Source organism: Quercus suber, unplaced genomic scaffold, assembly GCF_002906115.3.
Source record: "Quercus suber isolate HL8 unplaced genomic scaffold, Cork oak 2.0 scaffold_563, whole genome shotgun sequence".
NCBI lineage: Eukaryota > Viridiplantae > Streptophyta > Magnoliopsida > Fagales > Fagaceae > Quercus > Quercus suber.
The window spans coordinates 148,632-175,247 of NW_027070008.1; the positions used below are offsets into that span (position 1 = coordinate 148,632).

The following is a 26,616-nucleotide window of genomic DNA, read 5'->3' on the forward strand; positions in this document are numbered from 1 at the left end:
TACATATTGGGAAATTGCATCACAATACACGTGTCCATATATGCTAACTAACTATTCTAGATAAAAGCTACCGGTCGTATTTGATGTAGAAGCGTTTAGTGAAAATAGCAATTCAACCACAAATCTTTGCTTCAATACTCTGCCTCTCTGCCTGACCTGATGAACAAATGCTCTTTCAATACTCTGCCTCTCTGCCTGACTCTGACACTCATCTTGAAATACTTCCATCTGACTCTTATCATCTAAATTTTAACACACTGTTTATCCCTTCTCTTCTTCCTTAATTATGGACTTACCGCCCACAAATTGTAGTAGTCATACAGCTAAATTTATGAAGATTAATTTAGCAACTCATTGCTTATCTTTCACTTTTACTTGATGATTCTACCTTCTACTTGTGAAGAAAATAACAACCTTCACAGATCTTTTTTTTTTTTTTTTTTTTGAGAATCGCTTCACACATAATTAATACCTTCATAGTAAGAAATATGCAGTCGTCGGAATCCTTTATTAGCTATTCCATATAAAGAGAATCTTTCGAACGAGTTTTAATTTTGTTAGAAATTGTCAAATTGGGCTACGGGGGGCGCTCTTAGCCCATTAGTTGGACACGGCCTGATCTCGCCCAACATAATTTCCAATGCATGCTATATGTGCTCGAGTCTACAGTTAAGGTCCATGATTACTACTAAAAGCAAAACACAATTCAATAAAGCTTAGTCATATTAAATGTTAGTGATGCCTCCACCATGGATGGTAAAAAAAACACAATAATGAAATTGTTGTGCATCCATCTTAATTTAGGTATCTACATATTGGTTAGCCTCATGATACACATGATCCACTTTATAGTTGGTGAAACTTTTCAACAAGTTCAGCAATCAATGAGAATGAAAAGGGGATTCGGTTCTCTTTGAATAAAATTACAGTGTTGTTTCTCCAAAAAAAAAAAAAAAAAAAAAAGGTTCAGCAATCAATGAGAAGGGGTTCCATTTTAGGTTGAAAATCTCTCTCTCTCTCTCTCTCTCTCTCTCTCATATTTTAGATTTTAGGTTGTTAGTGTGTGCTCATACTCTAATAGTAGGCACTGCCACCATCAATACAAGAGTTTGAGGAAATCAAACTAGTGTTGGCTCAATGCTAAAAGTAATTGATGTGGTCACCTAAGCCCCAAGTAAAAAAAAGGCCTCCAAATTTCAACCAATAGGATTATTTCTATCAATGTAATAGTAATAATTAAGCTCAAATATTAGCAAACAAATAAAATAGTATTTTTTATCAAATGATATACAAACAAAAAAGAAAGAGAAATGTTATGTTCACAACATTTTTCGCAACACTAAAGTTGTTATTGATGGCAAAAAAATAATTTTAGTGTTGAGTTCAAATTAGAACCTGTAACAACTTAATACCTAGGATTTGTTGTGAAAAATATTGTGAATGTAACACTTCTAAAATTTAAAAAAAAAAAAAAAAAACAATACACAAAAAAATTCATAACATTTTTCACAATAGTTGAGCTGACAAATTTTTACTAATTCTTATCTAGGTCCACCATTAACATCACTCTTTTACTTAACGCTATAAATCTACAACATCAACAGGTGTGAAAAATTTTGTCAAATTTTTTGTGGTTTATATTAATTAGTAATAATTTTGCATCTAAAACAAGATAATCAATTTTCGCCTTAGGCCTCCAAATGTATCAAGCCACCCCTGAATCAAACGTTAGCCATGTGGAGCTTTTGATCTATGAAATTCTTGCAACATGAAACTTCCTCTTATTCGAATAGAACAAGACACTCTCTATGTACACAGTTAAATCTATTAAAAAAAAAAAAAAATCTTAATTGTGAAACTCTCTTCCTTTAAAGTGAAATGGAGAAAATCATTTTTCTCTCTTATTATCTTTATTATCTTTTGTAATAATGTTTTCAGCACCTAAAAGAAAAAGAAAAAATTGTAAGACCATAGTTTATTTGCTTCCACTATGCACACAAATTTAAAAAATTTGCTTTAGCATTTGCAACAAAATCTCGCATCCACGATAATTTCCATCCTTAGGGTATACATATGGACTAGAAAGAACAGGTACCAGTACTGAAGCAGACTTATGACTCAGTTGCTGGTGCTAGGGGATCGATGCCTTACTGGCTCTGGATTGAACTTAAATCGTACCGTTGATTCTTTATCTGCTGTTATGAGTAATCTCCAAAAATAAAGAGAAATAATTCGCAGTGCTATGGATTGCTTTAGCACTGTAAATAGTACCTTTTGAGATTCAAAAGGCAAATATTGTGTGAATTTTGGCCCTCAAAAGCAAAACAAGTACTTTTGGAAGATGAATTGGTTGCTTTCATGTAAATGATACTATTACATTTCTTCCTACCACATAGAAGTATAGAACTATAAATTGCCTTCTAAATTCGAAGTAAAAAGAGTGTATATCAAAATCCTTGTGATTCACTGTATTGCTCGATTTTTCTTAGCACTTTTTTGTAATTAAAAATAAAAATTAGGATCAAAGCTTTGTTGGTGTTGTGTTGTATCTTAAGTCGGTACTAAACCCTAATATAAAACCTTCTTCCTTTATTAAAATTTATACTAAAGCAGTGCTCACTTATTTTGAAAGGGCAAAATATTATTGTTCCTAGAGCATTTTCTCTCACTTCATCTTTCCTATTCATGTTAGACTCCAACATTTAAAAATGACCAAAATAAATCCCATCCAATGATTTTTCTATAACGTGGTTCCCAAAAGTAAAATGGTTGACATTTTGTAAAATTTCCCACTTCATGAGTTGCTTGGGTAGAAAAATGTTAATAAAAATAGCACTGATCTTGATATCTTTATAAACAATGAATTATTTGGTATATTTAAAGAAACAAATTAAATTCCCTAATTTTCACAAAGGAATTAATGCTGAAGAGGTGCTTATCAAGAATATTAGACGAACCACTTGTTTAGAGTAGCTTTCAGCCTTTCACCCACTCCTTGTGACCATCAATCCCTGTATAGAATAACATCTTGCCGCCATTTAATTTTCTTAAATATACGTCATGGGTGCAATCACTACGTTGTCTCTTATTCATTTTCTCCTTCGAGATCTTTAAGAACAATTATTGTGCTATTTTTTTTTTATTAAATTTTTTTTGATTATATATCTTAGTGAGCACAGAGATGTTGTTAAGGAAAACAATGATATGTCGCTCTGTTGTTTTATACAACGAATCTTATATAACATATAACAAGTGTACAATAACCTTTTCATATATACGAGATCCATGATTCCATATCCTTTTTATCACCAATATATGCTAAGGAATTATTACATATACTCGTGTAAGATATGTTTATTCTTCTATGCATCCGATTTTTTAACTTTAAATTTCATATATCACTTGATCAAATAAACCAAGATTGAAATCAATAAATGATTTAAGCTCTCATCCCTATTACAAGTTTATTATGAAAACAAGGAATTTCCCTAAATACAAATGACTATCTTCAAGACTTCAAGCTTTTTCTATTAGCACAATTTTTTTTTTTTTTTTTTGAAAAATGCTATCGATGTTCGTAATATTTTTACAACAAATCCTAAGTGACATGTTGTTATTGGTTGTTACAAATGGGTAAAAAAGTAACATAAGTTGTGAATTCAAATTATAACCAATAACAAATTTCCATCTATACTTTGTTGTAAAAAAGTTGTGAATATAAAACTTTTTTTTTTCCTTCCCGAAAAGCATTAAACCCGCAAGACAAGGGAGTGAAGGAATATCCAAATTAAAAATAGTAGAATATATAAGAACCGTTAACTAGTTATATATTGTAAGAAAAGCCATTTGTATCAAAGTTTGCCTAAAGTGCTTCTTTCTTTGAACATTAAGATGATTTAAAAACCTTCTATAATTTAGTAGCTATCAACAACAACAGCAGAAAAACAAAAGACCCTATGCTGGTACATGCATTGATCAATTTGTATGACGTACCCATGTTTGACAAATGTCATAAAGAGTAGTTCACAACATTCAAACTCTCGTGCAAAACAATTTGAAACATAATTCCTAGCTATGATGTGAAATTTGATTAATTAATTAAATGGTTAAATAAATATTCAAAACCCTTTATTTCATACATTCTCTCATGTTTTGTCATAAATCTTTTTGGTAATTAATCGTGTAATTAATCGTGTCGGATCATGATCTGTACCACTCCATCTCAAGACTAAGTAGTTAATAATAATGATGAAAATGATCAAATTTTTTATGATATTTGACATCGCACCAAACGGACAACCGTCATTAGTAATTCTATTTCACCCTTATCCCTGTGGAGATTTATTCCACAAAGAGTGTCTGCACGTTAAATGTCGTGTCAGAACAGGCTTGCTTGTCTTTAAGTTTGAGATAGTCAAGGTGTGGTCCTGCTTGCCAACTCATGAATTCAGTCATACCTAAAGAAAAAAAAGGCAAAGTGCACACTCATTTGTTTACAGTCAAGCAGCTTATTAATATTTTAGTTCCTGAGCTACCAAAGGAGGACTTTACCCGCTCATTTTATATATCTCTTATAAAGTTAAATGCCTTATCCTTTTCAAAGGAAGGGCTTGATTTTTCTTTGATATAATAATACCAAAAGTTTCACCAACTTAGCTTTACAGTTANAATATCAAAATCCTTGTGATTCACTGTATTGCTCGATTTTTCTTAGCACTTTTTTGTAATTAAAAATAAAAATTAGGATCAAAGCTTTGTTGGTGTTGTGTTGTATCTTAAGTCGGTACTAAACCCTAATATAAAACCTTCTTCCTTTATTAAAATTTATACTAAAGCAGTGCTCACTTATTTTGAAAGGGCAAAATATTATTGAGCATTTTCTCTCACTTCATCTTTCCTATTCATGTTAGACTCCAACATTTAAAAATGACCAAAATAAATCCCATCCAATGATTTTTCTATAACGTGGTTCCCAAAAGTAAAATGGTTGACATTTTGTAAAATTTCCCACTTCATGAGTTGCTTGGGTAGAAAAATGTTAATAAAAATAGCACTGATCTTGATATCTTTATAAACAATGAATTATTTGGTATATTTAAAGAAACAAATTAAATTCCCTAATTTTCACAAAGGAATTAATGCTGAAGAGGTGCTTATCAAGAATATTAGACGAACCACTTGTTTAGAGTAGCTTTCAGCCTTTCACCCACTCCTTGTGACCATCAATCCCTGTATAGAATAACATCTTGCCGCCATTTAATTTTCTTAAATATACGTCATGGGTGCAATCACTACGTTGTCTCTTATTCATTTTCTCCTTCGAGATCTTTAAGAACAATTATTGTGCTATTTTTTTTTTATTAAATTTTTTTTGATTATATATCTTAGTGAGCACAGAGATGTTGTTAAGGAAAACAATGATATGTCGCTCTGTTGTTTTATACAACGAATCTCATATAACATATAACAAGTGTACAATAACCTTTTCATATATACGAGATCCATGATTCCATATCCTTTTTATCACCAATATATGCTAAGGAATTATTACATATACTCGTGTAAGATATGTTTATTCTTCTATGCATCCGATTTTTGAACTTTAAATTTCATATATCACTTGATCAAATAAACCAAGATTGAAATCAATAAATGATTTAAGCTCTCATCCCTATTACAAGTTTATTATGAAAACAAGGAATTTCCCTAAATACAAATGACTATCTTCAAGACTTCAAGCTTTTTCTATTAGCACAATTTTTTTTTTTTTTTTGAAAAATGCTATCGATGTTCGTAATATTTTTACAACAAATCCTAAGTGATATGTTGTTATTGGTTGTTACAAATGGGTAAAAAAGTAACATAAGTTGTGAATTCAAATTATAACCAATAACAAATTTTCATCTATACTTTGTTGTAAAAAAGTTGTGAATATAAAACTTTTTTTTTTTTCCTTCCCGAAAAGCATTAAACCCGCAAGACAAGGGAGTGAAGGAATATCCAAATTAAAAATAGTAGAATATATAAGAACCGTTAACTAGTTATATATTGTAAGAAAAGCCATTTGTATCAAAGTTTGCCTAAAGTGCTTCTTTCTTTGAACATTAAGATGATTTAAAAACCTTCTATAATTTAGTAGCCATCAACAACAACAGCAGAAAAACAAAAGACCCTATGCTGGTACATGCATTGATCAATTTGTATGACGTACCCATGTTTGACAAATGTCATAAAGAGTAGTTCACAACATTCAAACTCTCGTGCAAAACAATTTGAAACATAATTCCTAGCTATGATGTGAAATTTGATTAATTAATTAAATGGTTAAATAAATATTCAAAACCCTTTATTTCATACATTCTCTCATGTTTTGTCATAAATCTTTTTGGTAATTAATCGTGTAATTAATCGTGTCGGATCATGATCTGTACCACTCCATCTCAAGACTAAGTAGTTAATAATAATGATGAAAATGATCAAATTTTTTATGATATTTGACATCGCACCAAACGGACAACCGTCATTAGTAATTCTATTTCACCCTTATCCCTGTGGAGATTTATTCCACAAAGAGTGTCTGCACGTTAAATGTCGTGTCAGAACAGGCTTGCTTGTCTTTAAGTTTGAGATAGTCAAGGTGTGGTCCTGCTTGCCAACTCATGAATTCAGTCATACCTAAAGAAAAAAAAGGCAAAGTGCACACTCATTTGTTTACAGTCAAGCAGCTTATTAATATTTTAGTTCCTGAGCTACCAAAGGAGGACTTTACCCGCTCATTTTATATATCTCTTATAAAGTTAAATGCCTTATCCTTTTCAAAGGAAGGGCTTGATTTTTCTTTGATATAATAATACCAAAAGTTTCACCAACTTAGCTTTACAGTTACTTCCTTCTCAAAAAAAAGCTTTACAGTTACTAATTTCCCCTTTGCATGGATGATCCTACACGTTTTTAATTTTTGCAAATTAATTGGTAAGGGTTTTAATTCCCATTACATTTAAATTTTTTTTTTTTAAATTTAATAGTTGTGGGTGGGTGAATTTGAAACATACACATTTCTATTAGAAATATTAGAAAATATCAATTGAGTTACAAAACTCTTGGCAATCCCTAATAGGACCTTGAGAGTAATAAAAGTGGAATAAAATTATACTTTAGTAAGACAAAGAATAAAAAAGACAAAAAATGAGCAATTTAATTATAATCTTTAAGATTTAATATGGGTGTGGAGATTATATATGTCAGAAAAAAAATACATACACACACACACACACACACACACACATATATATATATATATATAAGATCTGTTTGGATACCGCTTATTGTTGAAAATTAAAAACATTGTAACAAAATAATTTTTAAATATGTGAATAGTGCCGTGGAACCCAGTTTTAAAGAAAATGGATAATTACACATAACCCACATATGGTTTGGGCGAAAATCACTTTGCCTACCCGTGGTTTGAAAGGTGTCACTTAACCTACTTGAGGTATATTCCGTTTGTTTTCTGTAACTCATATCTATTAAAATTAGGGGTAAATATGTATTTTTGCTCACATTTTATATCTCTCTCCTCCCAAAACAAAAAATAGAATAAAAATGCAAGAGAAACAAGATCAAAAATTGGTATTTGTCTCTCTTTCTCTCTCCATTCACACAAATTTTGAACATGAAGAACCCACCAAAGCCATCACCTCCACTACCACTGAAACACCACAAAACCCACACACAAAAAAAAAAAAAAAAAAAAAAAAAAAAAAAAAAATGTATAAGAAGACAATAAGTTAATGTGATAAGTAAAATTTTCCTTTTGTGTTATTTTCTTTTGAGTGTGTTACAAAAATATAGTTTGTGATTTATTGGAGTTCTTGAGACAAGTTTCTAAATTCTTGCAAATAGCATTATTTTGATCTTATTTTCTCTTGTTTTAGTGTCTTTTTTTTTTTGAGAGGAGAGAGATATAAAATATGAGTAAAAATACCTATTTACCTCTAATTTTAATAGAGGTGGGTTACAGAAAATAAACGGAACATACCTAAGTGGGTTAAGTGACACTTTTCAAACCACAGGTAGGCAAAGTGAATTTTGCCCAAACCACAGGTAGGTTATGTGTAATTATTCCTAAAGAAAAAGTTTATGAATATGGTATTTGTAGATCTTGTGAACAATACACGAGACCCACAAGTAAAAACACTTCCGCTAGGAAACGCGCAAAATGCGCTTCCCAAATGGAGGCATAGTACCATACTCGTTGAAATTTTGTTGTGTCAACCAGTAATATTCCAATACACTTAACCACGTTGAAACATATATGATTGTTGTTTCTACTTGTATCGACTCTATATTTCAATTAGTACAAAATCACGTGTTACTCTTTTTATAGTTTTTTAAATTAAGATGATATGAGTTATTTTTTTTATATTTTGTGTGTGTGTGTAAAAGCTTAAGCAAATAGAACAGAATTGTTGGAGCTATAACAAGGATTCCAATTGAAGTTGTGCTTTGTCATGCCTACAACACCAAATTACCGACTTACAAGGAAAATGAACACCTACTTCCTAATGCAAATACAAAATAGGGGGGTTGATCAGAGGAATTCCGACTATCAAGTTAGTGAAGATAATATCATTTTGTATGAATTTATTGTGCATAAATTAAAACACATCAGGTTAATAATTGCGAAAAAATAGTTTATAAATTTTTTTTCCACAATATGAGAAGGGAAAAATTTAGATAAGCTGCTGGAATGCTCTGACTCTTTAGCCTAGGGGAGTGTAGTCAACCCGCCAACCTGTCAAAACCGACCCGACCCAATCTAACATGTCGGGTTGGGTTGGTTTTTAGGGCTTGGTGGGTTGGATTGGGTTACAAAATTTTTTTGATAGCAGGTCGAGTTAGGTTTGGATTATAAAATTCCAAACCCGCCAAACCCAACCCAACCCACCCATATATTTAATATATATATATATATATTTAAAATATATTATATAATTAATAAAAATTTAAAAATAACTAGCTTTTTCTATTCTATATGAAAGTCAATTAGTTCACACAAACCTTAGTAAATTACTATATTGTTTAGTCAGTAGTATTGTTTACCTTTAAAAAGTTACATTGATACTAATTTTTAGGTTTTTTTAATATATTTATATTTATATTTATATTTTTTTACTCAATTTAATAATAATAAAAATAAAAAATTTGTCAAACCCATGAGTTCAACTCGACCCAACTTGACTCACGTGAGTTGAGTTGGACTTATACGATAGGTTGAGTTGGATTAAATTTTTTTTTAACTCACCATGATGAGTTGAGTCCAAATATCTTTTTAACCTGACTCAATCTGACTTATATACACCTCTACTTTAACGACTCTTCTACTTCTCCTAGGAGAAGGTTAAGATGTGTCACACATAATGCATACTGACAGACATATACACACGGACACTCTACTTTCTTGTCTCTATCTTTCACACTCACACACCNCCACAACACCGGCCTCCACCACTGAACCACAACAACCCACAAATCACTTGCCACCACCACTACACATTAACACATCACAAACCCAAAAATTCCAACCCAGAGACCATAAACAACTACCAAGATCCACACCCATTGCACTGCCAAACCCACCGCCGAATCACCAACCACCACTGCCAATCAAACACCACGACCTAAGACCAATCTTCAAAACCCAAAAACATCGATCAAACCTAAGACCCACAACCCGCACGATATAACCATCGATCAAACCATAGAAACATCGATCTAAACCAAGACCCACGCGATATACACCTAGAAAAGACTAATCTTCAAGCCATTGTCGTTAGTCTTCTAGCCTCTGCCGTTGCCTTTGCCGTTGCCATTGCCACCAAGATAGACTTGGTTGACGTGGGAGAGTTTATTACGACGATGTTTGGCAAAACCCAGATCCAACCTAACATCATGCTCCTCCTCAAAACCCAGACCCAATCCAACATTGTGCTCCTCCTCAAAACCCATACCTAACCAACACAGCCAACTCGTGCTCCTCCACAGTCATCACCCAAGCCACCACGGCCTACAGCTATCGACGATCTAAACTGGAGAGAGAGAGAGAGAGAGAGAGAGAGAGAGAGAGAGAGAGAGAGAGAGAGAGAGAGAAGAGAGAGAAGGAAGAGAAGAGAGAGAAGAGAAGCGTGAGGAATAAATTTTTGTGTGTGTCTGAGAAGGAAAGTGTCTCTATCTTTCACACTCACACACCACTTTTTTTTCTTTGCACAGATCTTTCAAATTTGAAAATTGGCACCGAATCAGACGTAATATTATATAAACACTTCAGTGTGGGGGTGCCACGCACTTTGTTGATGGCTTCGGTGATAGGACATACTATCTAACTCATTAATGGACAGATGAGTTAGATACACATGGACACTCTACTTTCCTGTCTCTATCTTTCACACTCACACACCACTTTTTTTTCTTTGCACAGATCTTTCAAATTTGAAAATTGGCACCGAATCAGACGTAATATTATATAAACACTTCAGTGTGGGGGTGCCACGCACTTTGTTGATGGCTTCGGTGATAGGACATACTATCTAACTCATTAATGGACAGATGAGTTAGATACACATGGACACTCTACTTTCCTGTCTCTATCTTTCACACTCACACACCACTTTTTCTTTCTTTGCACAGATCTTTCAAATTTGAAAATTGGCACCGAATCAGACGTAATATTATATAGACACTTTAGTGTAGGGGTGCCACGCACTTTGTTGATGGCTTCGGTGATAGGACATACTAACTAACTCATTAATGGACAGATGAGTTAGATACACATGGACACTCTACTTTTCTGTCTCTATCTTTCACACGCACACACCACTTTTTCTTTCTTTGCACGGATATTTCAACTTTTCAATGGAAAATTGGCACCGAATTAGGGTCCGTTTTTTTGTGGTAAATAATTTTTGAAAATTATTTATTATCTGACCTCAGTGTTTGGTAAGAGAGAAAATTTTAATTTTTAAAAAATTAGCTTCAGTTTGACCATATTTATGCCTTTGACCTGGAAATAATTTTACGCTCTTATTTTCCCTTCAAATCATTTCTGAAAATCGCACAACACGCACAAAAGAGAGAAACAAACGAGAGAGCCAGAGAAGTTGAAAGAGAACGCACAAAAGAGAGAGCCAAGAAACTTGAAGAACTCATCCTCCACGGCGAGACCATCCGAGAAATCAGCATCGGAGCTCCACGCCGAGAGAAGGGACCAAACCCGTTCCACATCCCGATCCACGCCGTTTCACCACCACCACTCATAACCACGCAGTCCGATCCGAGAAACCCAGACCTCACTGAGCCACTCAACGCCATTCCACCACCACCCCTTATAACCACGCAGTCCAATCCAAGAAACCCAGACCCATTGTCTATGACCCATGAACTGACGAACCCAGACCCATCGCCTCCTCGAGCTCGCCGATCCACGAACCAGACCCATCGCCTTTAACCGCCGACCCATCGCCTCCACGCTGTCTCTTCCTCGATCCCTCATTTTTTTTTTTTTTATTTTTTTTTTTTTTAATTTGATTGTTGTTGTTGTTTTTTTTTTTTTTTTTTGATGAACGGATTGTTGTTGTTGTTGTTGCCGGAATTTGCTGCCGGAATTTGTGGTTGAATGGGCTATGATGTTGAAATTTTTTGTAATAAAATTTGTTTGGATGCTGAGAAAATGAGAAAAAATTGTAGGAAAATAGTATTTTTCTAATAGAACCAAACACATGAAAATATTTTTCACACCAATTTTTATAATACAACCAAACACTTGAAAATATTTTCTTTTTTCAAAAAATAACATTTTTAAAAAATAGATATTTTCTAGAAAATATTTTACATGAACCAAACAAACCCTTAAATGTAATATTATAGAGACTCTTCAGGGTGGGGGTGCCACGCACTTTGTTGATGGCTTTGGTGATAGGACGACCTATCTAACTCGTTAATGGACAGATGAGACAACACAGAAACACCACATTAAACTTTTTTTGCGTTCTTTCCTAATTCCAATTGTATTTCATTAACCAATTACAACCACAATTCCCGAAGGACCAAGATCTGAACCAGTAGGATTCAAAAAAAGAAAAAAGAAAATTCTGAACCAGTAAACAAAAATAGAAGCTGTACTGGATTATTCTATCTATAAATTCCTCACACCAGTGGCCAAATTCTACATCAACCCATGCACGCAAAGTTTGCAGACACACGCAATATCCCCTCTCGAGACACACCCTCCGTAACACAAACAGCTACCAAAGTTATGGCATTCAAAGTCTTGTTCTGTATCCTTGTACTTCTGTTGGTTTCCTTGCTCCATTTTGCCACCTTTGTTTTCTCCACAACTTCTTCTGTGGCTGCTACAGCTGAAGTAGGTAAAGCATTTAAGGAAGCAGAAGCTCTTCTAAATTGGAAAGCCAGTCTTGACAACCAAAACAAATCTCTCCTGTCTTCGTGGGTTGGAGACCGCCCATGCATTAATTGGGTTGGAATTACTTGCGATGACTTGGAATTGGGTGTCACTCACCTAAACCTTTCCAGTTTTGGTTTGAAAGGTACGCTTTACAGCCTTAACTTCTCTTCCTTTCCCAACCTCCATACTCTCTGTCTTTTACAAAACTCGCTTTATGGAACTATTCCTGATAGTATTGGAGACCTTTCTAAACTCACCCATCTCGACTTCTCTCACAATAATCTTTCTGGTGCATTTCCTCCTAGCATTTTTAACCTTTCCAAACTTCGGTTTTTCGATTTGAGTGGAAATCAGATATCAGGAAGAATTCCACCCGAGATAGGCCAAATGATAAGTCTTCAATATTTAATGGTTTCCGATAATTTACTCAATAATTCCCTCCCTCAAGAAATAGGAGCATTGAGAGATCTAATTTGTCTTGCTTTAAATGGAAATAGCCTCATAGGCCCCATCCCAACTTCTATGGGAAGCTTGAGCAATTTATCCTTTCTTTACCTTCATGACAACGAGCTTTCGGGACCTATTCCTCGAGAAATTGGAAAGTTGGGCAACTTAACCATACTATATCTATTAAACAACAAATTTTCTGGTTCCATACCCCGAGAATTTGGAATGATGAGATCTCTCACTCAACTTGATTTGTCAACTAATTTTCTCATTGGTCCTATTCCCTCTTCCATTGGAAACTTGAGCGAGTTACAACAACTTTACCTTTATTCCAACAGTATCTCTGGTTCCATTCCTGAGGAATTAGGATTGCTTAAATATTTGTGGGTACTTCAATTACCACGTAATAATCTCACTGGTCCAATTCCAACCACGATTGGAAATTTGACCAAGCTTACCAATTTAGATTTGTCCCACAACGAACTTAGTGGTTCAATTCCCGCTTCTTTTGGAAAACTAGCTGCCTTGTCTGCACTTATGGTCCGTGATAACAAACTTTTTGGATCAATTCCAACCACAATTGGAAATTTGACCAAGCTCACCACTTTAGATTTGCCCTTAAACGAACTAAGTGGTTCAATTCCCGCTTCCATAGGACACCTAGCTGCCTTGTCTAAACTTTACCTTGATGTAAACAAACTTTCTGGATCAATTCCAACCACTATTGGAAATATGACCAAGCTCACCGAATTGGGTTTGATGGTGAACAACCTAAGTGGTTTTGTTCTGATTGAAATGAATAATCATAGCACTTTTACAAGTTTGCAACTATCTGAAAACAATTTTATAGGCCAGTTACCTCCAAAAATATGTCAATCTGGAACACTTGTACACTTTGCTGCTTATAATAACCACTTTACAGGTCCTATCCCAAAAAGCTTGAAAAACTGCAGTAGCCTCATTCGGGTTCGACTTGATGGAAACCAACTAACAGGAAATATAGCTGAAGATTTCAACATCTACCCAAACCTAGATTATATTGATTTGAGTAGTAATAATCTGTATGGTGAACTTTCATCAAAGTGGGGGCAGTGCCATAACTTGACAAACCTAAAAATCTCCAACAACAAGATTTCTGGTAGGATACCACCTGAACTTGGCAACGCAACAATGCTAGGTGTCCTTGACCTCTCTTCAAATCATCTATTGGGAAAGATTCCAACCGATCTGGGGCGCCTGAAATCATTGCTCAAACTTATTTTGAACAATAACCAACTTTCAGGTATCATTCCTTCAGAAATTGGAATGCTATCTGTTTTAGACCATTGTAACTTGGCAGCAAACAATCTCAGTGGCTTGATCCCTAAACAACTTGGAGAGTGTTCAAGATTATTGTTCTTGAATTTGAGCAGAAATACACTTGATGGAAGTATTCCTTATGATATAGGAAGATTACAGTCTCTTCAAAGTCTTGATGTTAGTCAGAATTTGCTGGTAGGAGAGATACCACAACAGCTTGGAGGCATGAAACAGTTGGAAACAATGAATCTCTCTCACAATAATCTCTCTGGCTCCATCCCATTCACATTTGGTGATAGTGCAAGCTTGACATCCATTGATATATCCTACAATGAGTTAGAGGGTCCTATTCCTAACATCACGGCCTTCCGCAAGGCTCCAATTGCAGCACTGAAAAATAACAAAGGCTTGTGTGGTAATGTTGCTGGTTTGAAGGCTTGCCCAAAAATGATTCCTAATCCTCCATCTAAGAGGCACAACCAATTTTTGGTAATAATTTTAATCTCTCTTTTGGGCACACTGTTTTTTATATTTATCATTGTAGGAGTTTCACTGCTTCTTCGCCAAAGAGTGAAGAAAACAGAAGACAAGCCAAGAGAAGTGCATAACGATAATCTTTTTGCAATATGGAGTTATGATGGGAAAATGGTCTATCAAAACATTATTGAAGCTACTGAAGAATTCGATTCCAAATATTGCATTGGAGTGGGAGGTTTTGGAAGTGTTTACAAAGCTAAGTTGCAAGAAAGCCAAGTTGTTGCTGTGAAGAAACTTCACCCACTACTTGATGGCGAGATATCCAATCAAAAAGCCTTCGTGAGTGAGATTCATGCCTTAACAGAAATAAGACATCGCAACATCGTAAAGTTGTACGGTTTTTGTTCACATCCAAAACACTCTCTTTTAGTTTATGAGTTTTTGGAAGGAGGAAGCTTGATGAAGTTATTAAATAGTGAGGAGGGAGCAAAAACATTTGATTGGATTAAGAGAGCCAATGTGGTAAAAGGAGTGGCAAATGCTTTATCTTATATGCACCATGATTGCTCGCCTCCTATAATTCATCGTGATATATCAAGTAAGAATGTTCTATTGGATCTAGAATATGAGGCTCACATCTCTGACTTTGGCACTGCTAGGCTTTTGAAGCCTAATTCATCCAATTGGACGTCACTTGCTGGCACCTATGGATACATGGCTCCAGGTTAGTTTCTTTGTTGTCTTCTATAGCATAAAAAGTTTTCCAAGCTTATGTAGGGAGCACCAAATATCATAGGGTAAAAATATTTCCAAGCTTAAGTTAGAAGAACATCTATCATGGCTGACATGGACACCAAACAACCAATTTCCCAAGTTATTAAAACCTATTTTAGAATAAAAATTTAATTATTTTTACTTTTGCTAACTACTTTTCAAAACACCCCTAACTAATTATCTATTCTATACTATATTTTATTAAAATATTAATTTTCTTAACTTTTAATTTTTTTTTTCTCTCTACACTCGCAATAATTACCAACAAAAAATTGAATAAAATAATAAAATGCATAGGCAACAGTTCCTCCTAAATTTGGACAAGCACTATAGCAATATCTTATTTTGTCACATGGGTTCATAAGCTGATAAGGGTGTCTTTTAAGTTTTATTGGCAAAATTTTAGGTCTTACACTATTTTAACAAATCTAAGGCAACTACTCCAGGATTTTCAGCTATTTTCCTGTTATTACATATTAAAGTTCATACCCAGGTCTATGTACTTATAGAGTGAGCAATTTAACTTTGTTAAAACTGTAGGGTTTGTTTAAATTTAGTTTAAGATTAATTATTATTTACCCATGATTGGGTCTACAGTAGAAATAAATTCATATAGAAGAAAATGTATCTACTTGCAAGGTTATTTTGTTCTGGGTGTAAACCTTTGAATAATTCTAACATATGCCCAATTGTCACATAATACAAATTTTGCTACATTTTTACCACATAATAGACAAGTTATCAAGTCGTAGACTAACCACCTATTATGTTTTGTTCTAAAAATGACTAAAATTAAAAGTGCAAAGTCAGTTTTAAATTTTTAAAGTTTTTTTTTTTTTTTGTTTTGTTTTTTTTGTTTTTTTTTTGAGGTGAAGTCAGTTTTAAGTTGATTGTAGTAAATGTAGTAGAATATCATATGTAACATGTAGTATTACCTTTGATTTTACAAATAATAAAATTATACAAGAAACTAGCACATGTCCCCCTTGTTACAGCCAAATCATAAAGCTAAAGGTTTTTGTTCAATGCATAAGTCTTGTGAATGGATCGAAGTTCCAAACATATGATTGATATCAATAAAATTGATATATTTTACAATTTTCTTATGCATGGGCCCAATTCAAGTAGTGTTTATATTTTATTGCTATTAATGGTGTTGCTATAACCTTGGTCAATTCTTTTCCATTGTAGAGCTTGCCTACACAATGGAAATTAATGAGAAGTGTGATATTTTTAGCTTTGGAGTGTTGGCTTTAGAAATAATAATGGGAAAGCATCCTGGAGATTTGATCTCATCTCTCTCATCATCAACATTTACAACCTGTGATATGCTATTGAAGGATATGTTGGACCAACGCCTTTCACTTCCAATAAATCAAGTTGCAAGGGAAGTGCTCTCCATTGCAAAGATTGCAATTGCTTGCTTGCACACTATTGCCCAGTCTCGCCCAACAATGCAACAAGTTTCTCAAGAGCTTTCAACTCAAAAACCACATTTGCCAAATACATTATTCACGATCACATTAGGAAAAGTAGTTGATCTCGAAGGCTCAACTGTCTAATAGCTTTTTCTTCTTCTTCATTTTTTTTTTTTTTTTTGGTGTGTGTGTGTTCCCATTGTCGTTCCCCTACTTCATATATAATCCCTTCTAGTAAACTTTTTATCTTGTTTTATTGTATTATGTTTATTGGCAAGCTGTATTAGTCTAAATGCAGAATTGAAAATTTTGCTAATAAAACCAGAAAGAGTTTTTATTTGATCCATATATATTAACTATATTCAATACATTGCTCGAGGGTCTTTTTAGTTTGGAGATATATATATATATATATAGAGAGAGAGAGAGAGTAAGTTTTGTAGTGTCAAAATATTGCATTTCAAGATCGAGGGAAAGATTCCAGATGAGCTCTTTAAAATTGAAGTTTCAAGGTCATGTGACTTTACTCCGTTAGTAATTAGAAGCCATGAGTTTTTTAAATTTTAACACAGTTTTAGGGAAATGTTATTTCCTCTCAGCCTCTCTATAAACGATGTAGGACCCATGCCTTTTCACCTTTACAGCCAAATACTTTTGCTACATGGGTGCAAATTAAAAGGATCCCAAGACTTGAGTGTCATTTTATTTGTCACTATTTGAGTACTTCCCATTTAAAGTAGGACATTTTTTTACACCTCAGCTTGCATATCGTTCCACATCAATATCCTAGGAGCCTTTGTACACTCTTGTTGTCATGCATTACTTACATGGACAGAGCCATGGTTGGATTTGGGGGTTAATGCCCCCCTAATTTAAAAAAAAATATATTATTATATATATGGGTACTAATTTTGGCAATTTTATTTTAGAAAATTACACTTTTATCCTTTTAAAAATATCATTGATTCTTTTAAAAGTATTGTTATAGTCGCAAATTTTTCTATAACATTTTTACTAACCGTTAAGGTAGTAAATTTTTATTGGTTCGCATTTGAGCCCATTACTTACATTATCAGCGATTTGTAAAAAAGTTTGTCATTCAAACACTTTCCTCATTTTAAAGACCATTAAAAAATAATTATAAGCCTAAAATCTAAAAAAGAAATTTACAAGCCCAAAAAAATTAGTATAACAACAAAAATTACTAATAGTAAAACTAAAAAAAAAAAAAAAAAAAAAAATTTTTGTGGAATTTTTTTTTTTTTTTTGAAAGCAAATCAAATATTCATTCATTTGTGTTTAAACAATCCTGATACAAGGCTTCTATAACCGAGGGAGGAGAATCCTCCATCCAATACAATTCATTATCAACATTTCTAGCATATTTGGCCAAAATATGGGCAACCTGATTTCCCCCTTTTCTAATACAACTTATATCAGCAATTTGCAAACCACGAATGCTGCATTTGAGGTCCTCGTACGCATGTCCCAGCAAGAAAGATTGCCTGAAGTGCTTGCTACTGCTTTCATGACAGCAACATTGTCACCCTCTATTATCATCTCAGTAAAACCTGACTCCACAGCGAATTCAAGAGCTTTTCAACATGCCAACGCCTCCGCTTCTTCACTGCAACTGACCGAGGGCCCTTTGACAGACATTGCTGCCATTACTTCACCTGCAGAATTTCGGATTACTGCTCCAAATCCTGATCTCTGAATTCCAGCAAATACTGCGGCATCGAAGTTAAGCTTGTACAACGGTGAAGGGGGTGGTTACCATCTCTGTCCCGTCTGTGGTGCTTCGATCACGACTGACCAGTATCAATCATTGACATTTTAGTTGGACTGACCAATTATTTCTTCATGACCGATACAGTGATTGACAAACCATGCATACGGTCATGCAAAGCAAACCTTCTAGCACGCAAAGCAATTGTACAGAGCATGACCAATCTTTATATTAGGCCCATTATTTTTTTAAGACCCATTATCGGTCTTTATGTTACGAATTTTTATTTCTACCCAAAAAAAAAAATTTATATTAGGGTTTACCTAAAAAAAAGTAAAAAACAAAGAAAGAAAGAAAGAAAAAGAGTCGTTGATGAGACTGACTACAGTTATAGAAGTTGGTCTATTATACAGTAATGTTTTCACCAAAAGTTTGGTGGAAAAATATTGGGTGTAAATAGAATGACGTGCATGACCAATAGGGGGCGCGGCTTTACCTTAAGGCCAGGGGCTTAAATGAACCCCTCTCACCTGGCCAATTTATATATATATATATATATATAATTTTTAAATTTTTTTTTGAGCTCTTAAAATAAAATTTTGAACTTTTTGACTTAAATTTTGTTTAAACCCCGTTGATATAAGTTTGAATATGATTATCTTAATGCTACTATCACAATATTTCATAATAATTTAACAATAAAGGTTAAGTGGTAAGTTGTAACTGGTTTTTATCAGGAACCACAACTAACATCAATTTTTTCTACTTTTAACAACTTGTCACCTAGGTTTTATTGTGAAAATGTTGTGTCAATAGCGCTACTCTTAAAATATTTAATTTTACAAAAAAATAAAAGTTTCAAATTTTTCTCATTTGTAAATAATAATAATAAAAAATAAATAAATAAATAAAACCCTTTTTCTAGGACTTTGGCTTACTTTTCCAATGATAGCAAAATAAAGTTGTTTTTCCTTGCACTTTTTGATAGGCCAAGAATGTATTGACCCCTTGTAATATATTAATTGATTAATTAGCTAAGTTTATTAATTAATCAAATTAGCATGCAATGTACGTGACGGTACAAAAAAATCACCAAATAACTAAGTATGCAGCGAAAATTAAATTGATACGGTGATTTGTTTACAAAAGGGGAAAACCTATACGACAAAAACCCCACCGGATAATTTTAAGGTCACCACTCTTGAAAATCCACTATTATTAAAACAAGCGGTTACAAGTAAAGGAATCCTAGTACCTTATACCAACCTACAGTTGAACCCTTACTTCAATACTAATTGGACTTGTTCTGTAGTGACAATATCTCCTTTTTAATGCATGGCTCACAGTACGTGACTAACCAATTGCGCAGATCCCAGTACGCGACTTAATCACCAACTTGAGAAAGATGTTGGTTACAAAGTTCTTCAGTTCATCCAGACGATGAAAATTAAGAAGCTCCTTAGTTACAAAACCCTACGGTGTACAAATATAGCAACTTCTTCAAGATAAAGATTAACTATGACAAATTTTGTCTCCAATCACAATTTGCATGAAAAAGACTTGCTTCACACTTGTGCAACTGTGCAATCTTTGATAACCCTTAAAATAATCCTTATATATGTTTAGAGTTGTGAGAAAAGACGGCCTAAATACATACTCACGGATTGGATGAAAAACAGCTCTAAAAAACTGAGTTTCATAAATCTCGGTAGATAGCTATCTATCGAGATAGCTATCGAGCTACGAGATGAAACAACTTTTAAACCTTAATAGATGCTAGCTGTCGAGCTTTAAAATCCAGCACTTCATCACTTGATTCTTGGACAAACTTGCATGGTTTTAACACTTGAACTTGAAACCTTGTTTTTTGAAGTATTAAACATATCTTAGATTTACCCAATTACAAGTAAAGTGCGTTTTGTCAAATGATTAGCCAATTACATAAAATATTGACATATGTTCCTAAAATTTATTCACATATGTCCTAACAATTTTCTTTTTCATCAACAAAAAGGTACACCACTGTTACAATCAACAGATCTGTATCTATATCTGTGATTATTTTCTCATTCTCTCTATCTTTCTTTTTCCCTTCTATTTTTTCTTAGTTTTTCTCTCTATTTGATTAAGTAGTTTGATAAATGCTCTATAGATTTCCAAATCCAAGAAGTCTTTTAGTACTTGCTCCAATTCTAAGAAACTGACCAGTGTATGGTTAGGAAGTCACACACTTAAGGTTCTGTTTTACTAAGTGTAAAACAGAACCTTAGTTATGACTGGTCTCTCGGAACACATGCTTTGGGTAAATTAATACTTTAGTTCATTTTTCTAAGTATCAAACAAAATATTGGTTATGCCTGGCTCCTTGGACCACATGCCTTGGGTAAATTGATATTTTACTAAGTGTTAAATAGAACCTTAGTTATGCCTAGTCTCTCGGACCGCATGCCTTGGGTAAATTAATAATTCAGTTCATTTTTCTAAGTATCAAACAAAACATTGGTCATGCCTGGTTCCTCGGACCACATACCTTGGGTAAATTGATATATTACTAAGTGTCAAACAGAATTTTGGTCATGTTTGGCTCCTCAGACCACATGCTTTGGATAAATTGATATTTTACTGAATGTTAAATAAAACCTTAGTTATGCCCAGTCTCTCAGACCACATGCCTTGGGTAAATTAATATTTCAGTTCATTTTTTTAAGTATCAAACAAAACATTGGTCATGCCTAGCTCCTCAGTCCACATGCCTTAGGTAAATTGATATTTTACTAAATGTTAAACGGAACCTTAGTTATGCCTGGTCTCTTGGACTACATGTTTTGGGTAAATTAATACTTCAGTTCATCTTTCTAAGTGTTAAACAAAACCTCAATTATGCCTGGTCCCTCGAACCACATGCTTTAGGTAAATTAATACTTAATGACATATTTCTAAGTGTTAAACAGAATCTTGGTTATGCTTGGCTCCTTAAACCACATGCCTTGGGTACATTGACATACTCTATTTATTTTTTCCAAGTGTTAAAACAGATCCAAGGTTATACCCAACTCCTCAGATCACTTGCCTTGGGTAAGTTAATGTTCTTGGTTATTTACCTAAGTACATGGTAATTTTCTTTATTATTTATACGTGTTTGATTCGTCTGAGTTAGCAGTAATGCACTACTGTTGGCTTTGATAAAGTTAGGGTAGCAATAACTCAATACTGTCAACAAACATCATCAATTTTAAGTCCCATCGAGGGTAGAATGATAATTGCACCAACTATAAAAACAAATATTACAGAGAAAGTAAAGATTCATAAAGTAAAAAGTACAGCCCATGTTATTAATAAAGGAAATGTTCATTATATACAATGGCAAACTACCACTACAAAGGAAAACTATAGAAAGAAACAAAAATGACGGAAAGAAAATAAAATCCTAAGAGCTAGGCCTCGGTTGGAGGAGGAGGAGAGTCTTCTTTCCTACTCGGCTGAGAGGCAAAAGCATCTTTGGCCTCGGGGTCAGCCTTTTTGGATTTGGCATCGGCCTCCTTCACTTTGACTGCAGCATCCTTGGCCTTGGCAACGTCCTTGGCCTTTAGGGGCCTTGGCCTCCTTGCCCTTGCCCTTATCCTTGGCCACCTCAGCCCTTTAGCCTTGATTATCGGCTTAGCTAGATCCTTTGGAAGCCTTGGAAGTGAAAGGAAGGGCCTGAGCCGTCAGGGGCTGCTTAGAGGATATTGGAGCAATGGCAGAAGGAGGTGGGAGGTCAGCTGGGACTTCGCGGATGTTGGGAGGGTAATAAACACTCCCAGCCAGCTTCCATTCCGAGGTAGTAGGGACCCCTACAAGGTTGAAGGCCTCCACCTATGTCTCATTACAGTAATCCTTGTATACCTCGGCCAACTCCTTAGCCAGCCGAATCTCGGTTTCTTCTACCCTGAGATTATAGGACGATTGCCTTGAGGCCTCTGTAGCTTCCACGGCTGTCTGAGCGACAACCTTGGCTTTCTCCAATTCAACTTTGAGGTCCAGGACCAGTTGCTTTTGAGTGGCTAGCTCTATCTCAATAAGATAAAACTTTTTACGTTGGTTTTTAGCTTAGTCCTGGACATTCTTTAGCCCAGCCTCAGTGTTCCTTCGCGCCCTCTCCTTGGCGGTCAGCTTGGTGGCCAATTCCTGGTTCTCTTGCTTCATGGCTCCCAAGGCTTTGTTGGTCTTGGCGTGGAGGTTGGCCTCAACCCTGGCCTCGTTTCGAGCATTCTTGACCTATTCCTCAGCTACAAAAATCTCTTGGATAGCCTACACAAAAATGACAAAGCAACCCATGTAAAAAAGGAAAAAGAAGAAAGAATGGAAAGGACACCTTAGCATCTAACTAAAAGATATGATGGTGAAACTTACCATGGCAAGATCCCTCTTCAAGGACATGAAGAGGTCTGGTTGCCTCATGTGCCTAAGAGCATCCATATCTTTCGGTAAAAGGAAGGGCTGCTCTAAGGCTTTAGCAACATACGCGAAGTGCCCTCTTTGGAACACCCTGATTGAGGAGTTCTAGGGGATGGTAGTGCCATCCAGCTCCAGCCGATGAGCCTAAGTTAGTTGTTGTTGGCGCACCTTAGCTATACTTGGGTCCTCCCTACTATCCACAAAGGTTTACTTGTCCTTAGTTGTTGTCTGTTGTTTAGCCTCCTTCTAAGGGACCACCTTACCCTCTTCCATTTCCTGCTCATTCCTTTTCTTCTTTAAGTTGGGAATGGGGAGAAGGACGATGGTGGTTGTAGGAGGAGGAGGGGGAGGAGGAAGGGTAAGAGGAAGCTGGGATTTAAGGGCCTTCTTGGATGATGACCCTTTTATTCCTCTCAGCCATGAAGTCCCTCAAGCCTTTCCTCGGATTTAAAGTCATTGCATCTTCTCCCTCAGAGTTGCTATCTATCTCGGCGATTACCAACAAGGGGGAACGAGCTACTAAGGACCTATCAAGCTCACCCTTAGAATCTGGGATCTCAATAGGATCTGCTCACACATTTTCTTCTTCCTTGAGGTGGAATTGGTCTATCTCCTCCCCAAGTGATAGGCGTAAGGAAGCGATTTCTTCCCTCAGAGCCGCTACCTTAAGGAAAGCAGGAATGGGAGGCAGCTCAGCGGGCACGACGTCCTTTCGGGCAAGGAAACTAGGAACAGAGACATTTATCCAGCGGAGCCTAGGGTCACCTGCACTGATTGCATGGCCCATTTCCTAGAAGTTGTCCGAGATTGGTTTGAAGTCCAAAATAAGATGGACCGCCTTTAGTTACCTATCCTCACTTACAAACACCTTGGATCTAAGAACTCTATTGAGGTCCGTGACGTTGACCAAACCGAGGTAGGGCATTATATGCCTTTTATCTAGAAAAACATCTAAGGAGGAAATTATGGTCAAACTAATAAAACCCATCATCAAACGAAAACGAAATATTAAAGGGAAGAATGGCAAAGCTAAAAGAACTAAATCCCGTTCTAAGGGACCTAACCCTAAGGTACCCACCTGTAACACCCCAACCCAACCTTATATTAACTATGTGTTTGAATGAGTAATTATTATTTTAAGCTACTTTCTTTTATAATTAATAAAAGAGTATTTAAATAAATATATTACTTTATAATGCTTTTGGATAAGAATTGTGAAGATTAGAAATAATTGAAATGGCTATTGTATTATAAATATATACTAAGTATGTGCAAAATTATATTAAGTGGTTTAAGTTATTAGACATATAGTTGTTGATGTGTGCATTATATGTTTGGGGGAACCTTTTTGAGGTGGGAATTAGGATCTCCTTGATTCTAAGAGATAGGCTTTGAGATGAATGTGTAAGTTTATGTTAAGAAATAATGGATAGTAATAAGCTTTGATTTTGGTTTAGGTGTTACCAATCGCCAGGTCTAAGCTCCTTCGACTTTAGACTCTCGGTTCCTCTACTTTTAGGTAAGGGATAAGTTATATGAGCATTTGGTAAGTCATGAGGTTATTTTAAAGTATATTATGCATTAACATGTTTTTGATTAGAGATATGGCATGTAAGCATTATTCAAACAAAGATATGTTCGTGGGCTTTCGAAACCCTATGCGTATGATTTAAGCATATTGAAGCTATGACTAATTCCATGAACATGATGTTTAAAGAAAATAATGGAAATGCTATTGTTATGAAATGTTATACAAAATAAGAAATTTCAGTATGATGTAATGTATGAAATATTTTCAGGTTATGTCCTCTGGTGATCTGAACTCGGCTAGTAGAGGTTAATTACTAGTTTTCCATGGAAAAATGTTATCTGTTTGGCCATTTAAAGTAGAGGAAATGGGGCTGCCCGTAACTCTAGGCCATTTAAAGTAGAGGAAATGGGGTTGCCTGTAACTCTAATCTGAACAAGGCCTTCTCCCCAATGTGTACGGACAGCGGGGAGGAACAAAACCTGGAGGGGATGTGCCATTAGGCCTCCCAAAGGGGACAATATCATACACACGAGAGCATCCAAATGTGATGAGGCTTTCTCTGTACAGACTTATCAGATATGGACTAACCAATATGTTATGAACAGCTATGTTATATTATTAATCATGAGGGAATTATTTTGTTTAAATGCATTGTGAAAAGTAAAAGCTCTCATGAAAAGAAGAAGTTTCGAATGAAAAGAAAGTTGTTCATTAAAGATAAAAGTTCTGAAGTTCTGTTATGCTATAAAGATAAAGTTTCTTATGAAAGTACAAGTTATGTTAAGAAGTTATCTGATATCTGTTTTTCTTTATGAAACGTTAAGTTTTATGATTATGAAATTTATAATATTTTATAAGAAGAAGTTTATGAAGGAAAGTTTTATTATTATATAAGATGCTTCCAGTTTAAGACAAAGTTACCGATTATCCAATTTAAGTTAAATGATTATTTTGTATTGAAAATATATACAGTGACTTTGTAAGAAATGAAAGAAATTTAATCTAAAAGGCTTTGATAAAATTATTCTGATAAGGAAAGGGAGAACAACTATTTTCCTACGAAAAACGTATAAGCTATTATTATAAATAGTATAAAATACTATGCATGAAATGATGTTCTCCTATCCGAACGTCGATAAAGTGAAATGAATTGATTTACATACATCCTTATTAAATTCTCATATATCTTACTCTTACTGAGCTATGTAGCTCACCCCTTCCACTTTTTCAGTTAGCAGGTTTTATTTTGGAGCAGAGGGAGCCTTAGCCGAGTTTTGGAAGGAGCTGGGTTTAGTTTTATATGAATAGATCCTAAATTAGTAATATGATGTTTAGATTTGTAGCATTGTGTATTTTAGGATCTAATGAAAGTGTATACCTTACAGTATTAAGAGATGTATTATGTGAAATTCCGAATTTGAATAATTGGTGGAATATGTCAATCTTTGAGTACAATGTAGATGTTCTGAATATCAAATGAAAAGTAATATCATTTAAGTAAAGAAATAAGAATGAAAGAAAGAGGGAAGCTTTTGATAAAAGTTTGAAAAAGCTAAGTTGGTTCTTGTTAATATCAGGTTTAGGCTTGATATTAGCATGTCGGTCATGGTCACAAATCCGGGTATCGGGTTTAGGGCATGACAGTTGTGGTATCAGAGCAAAGGTTATGATTTTGTAGACTCTAAGTACTGATCTTCAGAGTAAGATATTAAGATTGGGTAGTTAAGGGTAGACAATTAAGATACGTCTCTTCTGAGATGTTTGAATTGTTTGATCATTGGCTTATTATTTGATGTCTACTAGCATTTTTGGATATTTTGAATTATGAAAACATGCTCAGTATTGCTATGGTTTTAGCTATTTTGTTATTAGTACTATGATGCTTGCTACATTGGTGTTTTGTGGTCTGTCTTGTTTCCTACAAGTCAAAGAAGATCACTTTTATCATTTTTGTTCCATAGAAAAACCTCTGGAATCATCTTTGTTAGAGTACTATGGAATCATAGTAGGCTAACTCTAGGTTTGCTATATTATGTATTTCTCT

At 34.6% G+C, this 26,616-nt stretch overlaps 1 protein-coding gene across 1 annotated transcript; it reads left to right on the plus strand.

The window, feature by feature from the left end:
* The first annotated feature begins 11,970 nt into the window (after positions 1 to 11,970).
* On the plus strand, positions 11,971 to 17,221 carry LOC112011715 (MDIS1-interacting receptor like kinase 2). Its single transcript, XM_024044060.2, has 2 exons — positions 11,971 to 15,407; positions 16,649 to 17,221. Exons 1-2 carry the CDS (start codon positions 12,233 to 12,235, stop codon positions 17,017 to 17,019), a joined length of 3,546 nt encoding a protein of 1,181 aa, XP_023899828.2. The 5' UTR covers positions 11,971 to 12,232; the 3' UTR covers positions 17,020 to 17,221.
* Positions 17,222 to 26,616: the final 9,395 nt, after the last annotated feature.